At 52.5% G+C, this 11,263-nt stretch overlaps 1 protein-coding gene across 1 annotated transcript in view; it reads right to left on the bottom strand.

The window, feature by feature from the left end:
* Nucleotides 1-11,263, bottom strand: part of zfyve26 (zinc finger, FYVE domain containing 26) — a 35,612-nt gene that overhangs the window by 13,882 nt on the left and 10,467 nt on the right. Inside the window, exons 15-25 of the mRNA XM_060052709.1 lie at nt 10,816-11,062; nt 8,809-9,078; nt 7,919-8,038; nt 7,431-7,601; nt 6,743-7,000; nt 5,844-5,946; nt 3,319-4,271; nt 2,577-2,779; nt 2,266-2,370; nt 1,381-1,503; nt 247-648 (exon numbers count right to left, since the gene is read on the bottom strand). Coding sequence (XP_059908692.1) covers nt 247-648; nt 1,381-1,503; nt 2,266-2,370; nt 2,577-2,779; nt 3,319-4,271; nt 5,844-5,946; nt 6,743-7,000; nt 7,431-7,601; nt 7,919-8,038; nt 8,809-9,078; nt 10,816-11,062 — 2,955 coding nt within the window. The remainder of the gene's footprint in view (nt 1-246; nt 649-1,380; nt 1,504-2,265; nt 2,371-2,576; nt 2,780-3,318; nt 4,272-5,843; nt 5,947-6,742; nt 7,001-7,430; nt 7,602-7,918; nt 8,039-8,808; nt 9,079-10,815; nt 11,063-11,263) is intronic.

The following is an 11,263-nucleotide window of genomic DNA, read 5'->3' as shown; positions in this document are numbered from 1 at the left end:
CTTTGTAAGCGTGTGCCTCTTTGTGTGCGTTTAGCTCTTTCTGTGAATGCGTCTCACTTTGTGCGCCTGTACGAGTGTCTGCGTGGTTTATTTATTATGGGACGTTGCTGTGACAACACAGGGTGATGACGCTCCTGTCATGCCATGTTTCACTGCGATGATTAAATAGGCCACAAGACAAATGACACTAGGGGGGGGGGGAAGAGAGAGAGAGAATAAACAGGAGAGAGAGAGAGAAATGACAACGAAAGATAAATCGAAAAAGCCAAACAGACAATATCTGAGAGAGGAAGCGAAATAAACAGAGCAAGAGAGATCAAGAAGGAGATATGGTAAGAAAACTACAATACGAGAGAGAGAGAGAGAGAGAGAGAGAGAGAGAGAGAGAGAGAGAGAGAGAGAGAGAGAGAGAGAGAGAGAGAGAGAGAGAGAGAGAGAGAGAGAGAGAGAGAGAGAGAGAGAGAGAGAGAGGTTCACCTTGGAGCCCAGGTGCAGGGCCTGGATGTGCCGCCGCCTGGAGGGGGTCACCTGACTCTGGAAGTGGAGGGTCAGGTGGTCGGCCAGGAAGTGACACGCTGCGAACCCCGGCCGGCGGTCCAGGGCGCGCTCACACACCTCCAGGCCCACGTCCTGCACGCCCTCCAGCAGCTGCACACACACACACACACAGAGACAGAGAGACACACACACACACACACACACACACACACACACACACACACAGAAAGACACACACAGATAGAGACACACAAACACACACAATGAATGTGGTTATAGACTAAACTACTTAATAACACAGCGCCATTCGGTGACAACAATTCAAAGCTTGTCCCAGTGCCTGAGGGCCCAACTCCACAGACCCACAGACAGACCACTCCTCCAGCCCCACTGGAGCGAGGCATGTGAGCTGTTATCCACCAGGCCATCACCCCAAGACCAATCACTGTGTGGGCATCAACAGGAAGCCAGGCTGGGACAGCCCCACCGGGCCGTATCCCAGAGCCTGGCCTCACCAGTCCAAACACTCCTTATTTGGAAGTCGTTGCCATTCTCTGCGTTTATTGGACAGAATGGAAGGGAGGGGGGAAAGGGACACGTGCTAACACACACACAAACAAATGTGTCCGTTATTGGGCAACAAGCCTGTACCAGACAAAAGCGTGCGTGCGTGCATGCGTGGGTGTGTGCTTGTGTGTGTGAGTGCATCTGTGTGTTTGAGTACATGCGTGTGTACGTTTGAGTGCATGCATGCGTGTGTCTGTGTGAGCGTGCGTGCGTGCGTGTATCTGTGTGCGTGCGTGTGTGTGTGAGCGTGCGTGTATCTGTGTGCGTGCGTGCGTGCGTGCGTGCATGTGTGTGTGTGTGTGAGCGTCTCCCCACCAGGTGGGCCTCCTCCGTCAGCCCGCTGTCCAGCAGGTGCAGCAGGTGTTCCGTCTGCAGCTGGAGCCGCAGGGGGTCCGACACGGGGAACAGCTGGAGCCACGCCCCGCAAAGCTCGAACTCCTGCAACCCCATCACACCCACACACACGCGTTGACTCCACCGGGTAACGACAGGTTAGGGCCTGAAGGCCTCCTTATCATGTCGTCTGGTAGAGGTGATGCCGCCGTCAAAACAGCTCGGAGGTTCGGAAGCTCTTGCGTGTCCTTAAGTAAACCTTCCCTTCTCACGAAGTCAGAGTGTTCAGGAAACGCCCCTCAATAGTTTGTAGGCTACGACATAAAACCGGAAAAACAGATCGTTGGTGAGACTATACTTCATAACAACAACAAGTATGGATGGGTGCAGGGACCTCTTTGCGCTTCTTTGCTGAATCTGATGAATCAGTTAGTAGAACTGCTTGCGATGGTTGACCATTAGCATGAATTTATCAGGTGATGTTTATAATTGTAAGCTATAATGTATCTTAACACAAATGTTAGAACAGTAGTTAAGTTTGCCTCTTAGAGCTTGCTGCAAGTTCACTTTAGCCTATAGATGAAATGGGCAACCATTGCTGTGATGTGATCTCAGAGGACTCGAGTTGCTTACTTCCACACGAAGAGAGCGAAAACTCTGACCCAACAGAGTGTTCAAATCACTTTCCACCGTTTCAAGGTCCGAACCTCCGAAACTCACGGAAACTGAGCGTTTTGAAGGCGGCATGACTCTACAGGTGAACTGAAGGTGAGATCGTGTGGTAGAGCTGACCCTACAGGTGAACTGAAGGTGACATCGTCAACCTACAGGTGAACTGAAGGTGACATCGTGTGGTAGCACTCCTACCTTGTGCTGCAGCATGATGGTGAACAGTTTCTCAGAATCTTTCCTCGACTGGTTCCTGAGGTCCTGCCAGTTGGCCCATGGCAGCGCTGGCTTCAGGTCCAACATCTGCCAATAGGAGCATGTTGTGTCAGATATGATTTATTAATAACCGGGAGCTGAATATTGTGAGGCTGATGGGAGGATTCTTTTTGGCAGCGGTCTAAGACACTAACCCCTAGATTAACAAGGGATCTCCTGTTTCATGCCAACTGGTTTCAAAAGAATCCTTCTTGAGATTGCAAAGAGAATTATTGATTGAAACCCAAACCTACCCATCGGTAGATGTCCAGCTCCGTCCTCCGGCCCTCCAGGTCGGCCCTCAGGGGGGGCCCCGTGTCGGGGTCGTTGAGGCAGAACTCCAGCAGCTCCAGACAGGCACCCAGCGGCCACCTCTCCAGGGCCTGCAGGGCAACCCGAGCCCTCAGCCCGGGGTCCTTCACCCTGAACAGATGTCTGATGCCGTCTTCCTCTCCATCTGAATACGTGACCGAGCACACGCACACACACACATACAGACACAGACGCACAGGCACATGGAGACACACGCGCACCCACAGACACACACACACACACACACACAGTGACAGACACACACACGCACACACAGACACACACACATTGACACTCACAGAATCATGCACACGCAGACACACACACGCACATGCACAGACGCACGCAGGCACGCACACACAGACATTCGATGGTCAAACGCAATCAACACGCAGGCATTTGTTGTGGTCCAGAGCCCTAAATAAACATATGTCGAAATGGCTGATGGAATACAGGTCATCACGAAATGACTCACACTCTTTTCTCATTATACACTCGTTATAGTTATAGGCTCATGGTATATGTATCTTTTGCACATTATGTAATTATTAAGCTTATGTTAATTTAAAAAAAGTATATATATATATATATACATATATATATCTTCAAGTGCCTCCCGGTTGGTGACGGCCCTGTAATCCTGGGGTGTGTGAGGCAGCGTGCCGACGTGTTTACCCCGCTCACCTTCCAGGGCGGCGCAGGCCAGCAGGCGGTCCCTGAGCGCCCCCTCCTGGCGCCCCCCTCTCCCGTACAGCCCCAGCAGGCTCAGGGCCCGGCCCAGGTCCCGCGTCACCAGGGCCTGCCGGAAGGCGTCCAGGGCCACCGCCTGGGCGCCGGCCCCCTGGGGCCCGCCCAGCAGCAGGCCGACCAGGGGCTTCCCGCACAGAGCGGCGCCGAGCCCCCCACCCCCCTCCTCGGCGGCGGCGGCGGCGGCGTCCGGCCCCAGGACGGGCCCGGCCGCGGCGCGGAGGTAGGCCTGCAGGACGGGGAACTCGCGGAGCAGGGCGTCCGCCTCGCGGGCCACCTGCTCCGGGTCCAGCGCCTGGTCCTTGCGGCCCGTGCGGAAGATGCCGGACCAGCCGGAGGGCGGGGCCCGCGAGGCCTCCCCAACGCGGGGGGCCGCGCTCAGGCAGGCCAACGCCGCCAGCAGGGGGCAGCGGCTCTTCAGGAAGGCCAGGGTGGAGGAGGTGAGGAGGAAGGCGCCGGGGGAGGAGGTGGGGTTGTTGGCGGAGGAGGAGGAGGAGGAGACGTTGGCGGAGGAGGAGAGTGACACGGAGAAGGAGGAGGAGAAGGAGGGCGGGGAGCTGGAGGGGCTGAGGGGGGAGCTGGAGGTGCTGGTGTCCAGGGAGGCCTCGGAGCAGTCGACGGAGCCGGGTTTGGGCGGGGGGTCCCCCAGGGTGGTCATGTGATCGGGGAGGAGCTGGTGGAGCAAGGAGGTCATGCTGGCTACGTTGAAGAGCCCCCCGGTGTCCTCCCCTGGCTTGAGCCGCTCCGGGTCGGGGTGGGGGTCCGGGGCCGGGGGCTGGGGACCGGAGGAGTGGTGCGTGGACCAGATGGGCATGGGCTCACAGCACCGCTGGAGGATCACCTCCTCCACGCTGAGATGGAGGCTGGCCTGCTGCAGGAGAGACCGCACCCTGCAGAGGAGGAGGAGGAGGAGGAGGAGGAGGAGGAGGAGAAGGAGGTGGAGGTGGAGGAGAGGGAGGAGAAGCAGGAGGTGGAGGTGGAGGAGGTGGAGAGGGAGGAGGAGGTGGAGGTGGAGGAGGTGGAGAGGGAGGAGCAGGAGCAGGAGCAGGAGGAGCAGAAGGAGCAGGAGCAGGAGCAGGAAGAGGAAGAGGAAGAGGAGGAGGAGAAGGAACTATTTACAAGAGATCATCAAATCTCTTGCATTTGGTTTCGGAATTCCGAAATAAGTTAAATATAAAGTTGTTGTGGCTCCAAGTTTAAAAGATACAGGGTTTGATCCCCAAAGCCCAGAGTCTACCTGTAGACCTCCTTCAGCAAGATTTCCTCACCCCTACCTGCTATTCAATTATGCGTTTCTTAAATTCACTGTAAAGGGCTTTGGAAAAAGACCTGCTTAATTAAATAAGGTTATTAGGGTATACTATAGTTTGTTTTTAGGCAGAAATCCCTTGTTTTGCACATTTGATTTTCCCGACTTAATGTACCTAATGTATCTCGTCTGGGACCATTGCCTGTCCTGTTCCAGTTCAACAGACATGCTGTGTGCGTTTATCCAAGAACATTTAGGGCACATTTGTAACAGTACATTTGTCCGTTGAGAAACAACAATGCGTCACGGTATGTTCAGTATGTTCATAGAATCACGTGCCAAGCACCAACGATCGCTAGGTTAACCCATTCGCCGTATCCAACAAAGATAGTTAGGATAAGAGGCTACACAATGCTGAGTACTGTTTTAAAGTACAAGGATGTGCACACAATAAGTGCGTAAGAGGGTGTGGGGGGGGGGTACGGGGGTAGGCTCTGCAGAGTCTAGGTGAACTCTGAACAAGTGGGTCTTCAAGTACTCAGAAATACCTTCAGTGCCTTCAGGGGATTAAAGCCTGGTACTGAATGATCATGGCTTTCTATCTATAAATCGTCGTCTCAAGGTGATTCTACGAAAGGCACTCCATTTGTGTTGTAAAGCCTGCTAGATAAATACAGGTGCCTATCCCCCTCAACAAGACCCTGAGCATGACATCACAACCATCCTGTTATTCCGACCTTCAGATAATGTTGTTGTGGTCGGGAATTCTGCGCTGCAAATCCTGTTTAACCATCAACAACTTCTACCAGCAAAGTGTTGTTAAGAGGACGTCTTTTGGGTGTCCGGGAGATTTCAATGTGGTCACCTCACCTGACCTCGACCGACAATCTCCGCAGTAGTCTTCCTGCTAGCCACCTAACAACCAAGCCACCTAAGTCATTGTTGTCTGCAGAATAATTTCCCTTTAAGAAACATCCGAGGACCCAACTCTTCTTCAACCCTCCCGACCACTGACTTGTTATTATTTTAGCTAGGTTGTTAAACATCTTTTAAAAACTAGGTTTTTAAAAAAACGTTTTTAATAACCTTGTTATGTTCCTCAGCACTTCTTTATCTGTAGCGCCTCGAAATGAGCTTGTGTTCAGCCTCGCTCGGCAGTCTTTAGTCACACGCTCCCCCCTAGTGGTCTATGCGGTGTACTGCAGTGGCTCACCTCTCAGGGGACACCTGTCTGTCGAACAGCAGGTGGGACAGCAGCTGGGACGGGTTCTGCAGGAGCACCAGCAGAGGGTTCCCCAGCTTCACCTCAGCCTGGTCTGCACACAGAAGGAAGAGCGTCACCCCAGGGGGTAGAGAGCATAGCTGACCCCTGTCCTAGTGAGGAGCCCTGGACAGGCAGGCTCCCTATTAAAAAGGGACTATATTATACCACCAGGTGTGAGTGTGATGAGCCGTTACAAGCCGTTTTGATAATCTGCCTCTTCTGACATCACACTTGGGCGTGGCCTTCTAGATGTATGATGGATAGATGAGCCAGGTTTGCTGCAGTCCACTGGGTAGGCTAGTCTGATCTATCCAGCACACATCTAGGTGGACACACCCACTTATGATGTCAGAAGAGGCTGATAACGGTTAATCACTCACACCTGGTGGTACAATATGTCACCTTTAAAGGGGAACTACAGCTTCTGATCCCACAGGGACAACAGCGCCATCTGTGGGGAAACTCAGGGTATAGCATGTTAGTGTTTCAAGCCATTGGTGGCCTGGGAAAACATTAAACCAATCCGAAACGGTTTTCTTGAAATATCAGTATGACAGGAAATGGCAATTCCTTTCTCTACCTGTAGAGAATATCACCAATAATTTCAAATATAGTACTAGAGGAGCAATATGTAGTACTTCAAATAGTCCTATTAGTAGAGGTAGTATTACTAGTGATAGCAGGGATAATAGTATTTATCTCAGGTATAAAATATGGACTTCACCAGGAGCCTAAATAGTAACGATTTCTAACAAAGAGTGACAGGAAAGTACAATTTAAACCAGGGAAACGGTGCCCCCTATAGGCGAACACGTGTCACTACAGGAGCAGGTGGAGGAGAGCCTCACCCTCGGGGCTCAGGCTGCGCACCAGCACGGCGGCCATGGTGTTGACGTAGTCCAGGAAGGTGCGCATGTAGTCGGGCGGCGAGGCCCCGGTCCCGTCGGGCGTGGCCCCGGTCCCGTCTGGGTCCGAGGGGCAGAGCTGGTCCAGCGCCCGGAGAATGTGCTTCATGCCCGACCGCACCGGGTGGGCGTCCAGCTCCGCTTGCTTCAGCCCCGCCTGCTCCATCAGCGCCGCCAGCAGGGCACTTCCTGTCAGACCGTCTGGGGGACAGGAAACGCATCGCTGGTACCGCGGCGCACGGCCGTCACATTGGTTTGACGAGATTCAAACGACCCCGACAAGGGCCGAGCACTAACAATCACTAGGTTAACCCATTCCCCACTCACAACAAAGATAGCCTGGATAAGTCTCTACACAATACTTGGTAACATTTTTAAGTGCCAGGACGTACAACATACAATAAGTGCTTACATTAAGTGCCAGGACGTACAACATACAATAAGTGCTTACATTAAGTGCCAGGACGTACAACATACAATAAGTGCTTACATTAAGTGCCAGGACGTACAACATACAATAAGTGTGTAGGAGGGGTGTGAGGGGGTGGGGGGTACCCCATGTGACCCGGGTCCCCTCCTGACTCAGCCAATAGCCCGTGGACCCCCTGTGCCCGCCCCGGGCAGGACGTACCGGGGTTGTGCGTGGCTGCGGTCAGGGTCAGCACCGTCTGCTCCAGGCGCTGGGCGAGGCCCAGCCGGGACACCAGCCCCTCCTGGGTCAGGGCGGGCTGGCAGGACAGCAGCACCTCCTGGATACAGCAGCCGAACGGGCTGGAGCCCACCGGCTCCTCCCCCGAGGACTCTGCACCACCAATCACATGGGTCACACGTCACACACGTCACATTTGACCAATGAGGGGTCAGATAGAAGGAGACGAATGCTGCATCAGACCAATGAGCTCCGAGAGAGAGACGGGGATATCATATCTGACCAATGGGAGGTTGGATTGAAAGACAGGAGTATGGTTTATCAAAGGGGGGGGTCAAGGGAACAGATGATAGATTTTGACCAATGAAAAAATATTGAATTGACTGCCGGCAGATAAAACCATGTTTTCATGCCCGATTCCCGGGCATGTCTTTGTGTGTGTGACCCTGGTTGAGGTGCGGGGGTCTCACCGGTCTTGGGGGAGCCCTTGTTGCTGGCGGTGTGGTTGAGGATCTTGCTGACCTGCTGCAGCACCGTGGGGAACCCGACGATGCCCCCCGGGCGGGGCAGCTGAGGGTCCGACCGGACCCCTGGACCGGAGCAGACAGGGAGCCGGGTTAGACAGCGAGGAACCACGGGCTGGCTGATCGCTATGGTTACTGCAAGGTAATTTGACTGATCGCCGTGTTTACTGACTGGTCCACTGGTTGACTGCCATGGTTACAGATTGCTATGGTTTTCGAGTGTTTCGTTGGCCTATTGCTATTGTTACTGACTGTTCCATTGGCCTATTGCTATGGTTACTGACTGTTCCATTGGCCTATTGCTATGGTTACTGACTATTCATTTGACCTATTGCTATGGTTACTGACTGTTCCATTGGCCTATTGCTATGGTTACTGACTATTCATTTGACCTATTGCTATGGTTACTGACTGTTCCGTTGGCCCATTGCTATGGTTACTGACTGTTCCGTTGGCCTATTGCTATTGTTACTGACTGTTCATTTGACCTATGGCTATGGTTACTGACTGTTCCATTAGCCTATTGCTATGGTTACTGACTATTCATTTGACCTATTGCTATGGTTACTGACTGTTCCGTTGGCCCATTGCTATGGTTACTGACTGTTCCGTTGGCCTATTGCTATGGTTACTGACTGTTCCGTTGGCCTTTTGCTATGGTTACTGACAGTTCCGTTGACCTTTTGCTACGGTTACTGACTGTTCCGTTGCCCTTTTGCTATGGTTACTGACTGTTCCGTTGGCCTTTTGCTACGGTTACGTATTAATCCGTTGACCGTTGCTTTGGTTACTGATTACAATGGTTCATGGTTAATGGTCGTTTCCCCCGAGCTCACCGCGGGCCTCCAGGCTGGCGTTCAGCCTCCTCTCGGCGGTGTCCAGCAGCTGCCTGGAGGTCTTCCACAGCGTGCAGTGGCAGCAGGCCAGGTCGAAGGCCGCCATGGCCGGGGGGCTGAGCTCCTCCAGCAGGGCCTGCACCGCCGGCTGGTGGGGGTGGTCCGGGGGGCAGCGGCCCAGCCAGTAGCCCTCTTCCAGGGACGGGATGGGCTGGGTCGGGGTGCTGAGGAGCCGGTCAGCGATGTCTGAGATGGAGTAGAAGGCCATGCCTGCACGGGGGGGCACGCAGACGACGCTTTACCGCTTTGAAGGAGGTCATAGATTATACCTCCCTTACTGCTTACTAATGGCTAATAAACATGTTGATACAGGCGCATGTTACGTGCTAATACAGACGCATGTTAAATGCTAATACTGACGCATGTTAAATGCTAATGCCAGCGCATGTTACAGGCTAATACCGACGCATGTTAAATGCTAATACCAGCGCATGTTACAGGCTAATACTGGGGTATGTAACATGCTAATACTGGGGTATGTTACATGCTAATACTGGGGTATGTAACATGCTAATACTGGGGTATGTTACATGCTAATACTGGGGTATGTAACATGCTAATACTGGGGTATGTTACATGCTAATACATATTGCACTTCAGTGGAGGCTTCTCCAGTGAGGAGAGGGAGGAAGATCCTCCTTAACATTGTTGAGAATAAAAAAAAAAAGATTGTCGAGACTACTATAATGAATTAATGCCCTTAAATATGACTACTTAAATGCCTTTGTATATGTAATGTTCGCTTCCCTGGGTAAAGGGACATTAGCGCCCCCTATCGCCTATTGACAATTATTACAGGGAGGACGTTCCTCCCTCAGCCTCCATTGACTCCCATTCGCTTCTCCGAAAGTGTTGGCGGCCGGTGAATAACATGGGGTTCAATGGGAGAGTTGAACCCCAAGTCCTCCTCCGAGTGGGTGTGACTAGCTAAGGGACCTGGATCCCGCCTACGTCTATTCACGAATAGGCTGAAGCCCTGGCTGCGCTATGAACCAATAAGCAGGAGTCCTGGGTGTGGAGCAGCCCGGAGGGAGGGGTTATCCCCTCAAGTCTATCCTACGAGAACCATGGACCCGTTGACGGGAACCAACGAACCAGCTCAGTCGTATGCCTTCGTTGTGGCTCTGTTCGCTTTACATTGACGTTTCTCTAACCCGCGGCCGGGCTGTGGAGCCCGCGAGGAGGATTGACTTGATCTATAAATGAAGTCCCTCAATCTTAATTGGCTTAACACCATGACCAACATTCTGCGACATCCGTTTCAATCCACATTTGCCTCAAACAATGTTAATGGCTTACAGCCCATGTAAATAGCTGTGGAATAATGTTCTTGTTGTTCTTTACTCTGTTAGTCTGACCGTTCTCTTTGACATTGTGAAAAGGATGTTAGTGAATGATTCAGAGCATGATGCATTTTAAATGGCATCACTTTTGGTCTTGTGTCTTCATTTTTCTTTAAACAATTGTAGCTGAAAATAAATATAGCCAGATTACAACAAATAGCTGGTCATTGAGGGCAAAAATAGGCCCAATGGTAGGCCTAGACTTTTATATTTAGTTTTACAAATTAAGAGTAGGCCTGATTTGACTAATTGGCTTTGCATCCTTTCCTTCGGCCCTTGTAGTCCAAGACATGCTGCCCTCCAGCTTTCAAGCAAAAATGCTGCCACTGGTGGATTTGTATTAATTCACATAATTATCCCACCCTGCTATTTTGTAGTTCACCAAAACACCCTGAAACAACTTGAGTCTCACATACTTATGCCACCATACGACACTAACATTACAAGCAGGCGCGCAGTCCTTCCTCCCTCACTCTAAAAGCCACCAGCCGCCACTGCTGCACTTGCTACTGTACTACAATACTTTTTCCATATGCTAATGCAAGGCTAATACTACATGCTAACACCGCGGCTAATTGAAGCTACACAGAGTCCGCTGTCGTACCGGCGGCCGCCGCGCTGCCGATGGCCTGCAGGGTCGACCTCCCGCTGCTCCCCAGCCGGCTCCGCCCACCGGAGGCCACGCCCACAGAGGCCACGCCCCCCTCAGACGAGGAGGAGGAGGGAGACAGGGACTGGGTCTCCATCTTCTGCTCCACACGAGCCAGCTCCTGCAGCACCTCCTGGTAGCGCTCCATGAAGCCCAGCTCGCCGTAGCACTCGGAGCCTTCCAGACCGAACACCTGAGACACCTGGACACAGGAAGGGGCGGGGTTAAACCAGGAAGTACATTTATGCGTAGCGGTAATGATTCAGCTGAGCTTCATCAAAGGCAAGGTGGACTGTTTATGATCTGGGCTGATCACACCCTTCAGAATCGCATTATATGGGCTTGTGTCAACCATCAGACTGACTTTACATGGGCATGTGTCAACCTTCAGACTCTCCTTACA

This window comes from Gadus macrocephalus, chromosome 5, assembly GCF_031168955.1.
Source record: "Gadus macrocephalus chromosome 5, ASM3116895v1".
Lineage (NCBI taxonomy): Eukaryota > Metazoa > Chordata > Actinopteri > Gadiformes > Gadidae > Gadus > Gadus macrocephalus.
The sequence above is the reverse complement of the archived record's forward strand: the minus strand, read 5'-3'. Positions and strand labels throughout refer to the sequence as shown.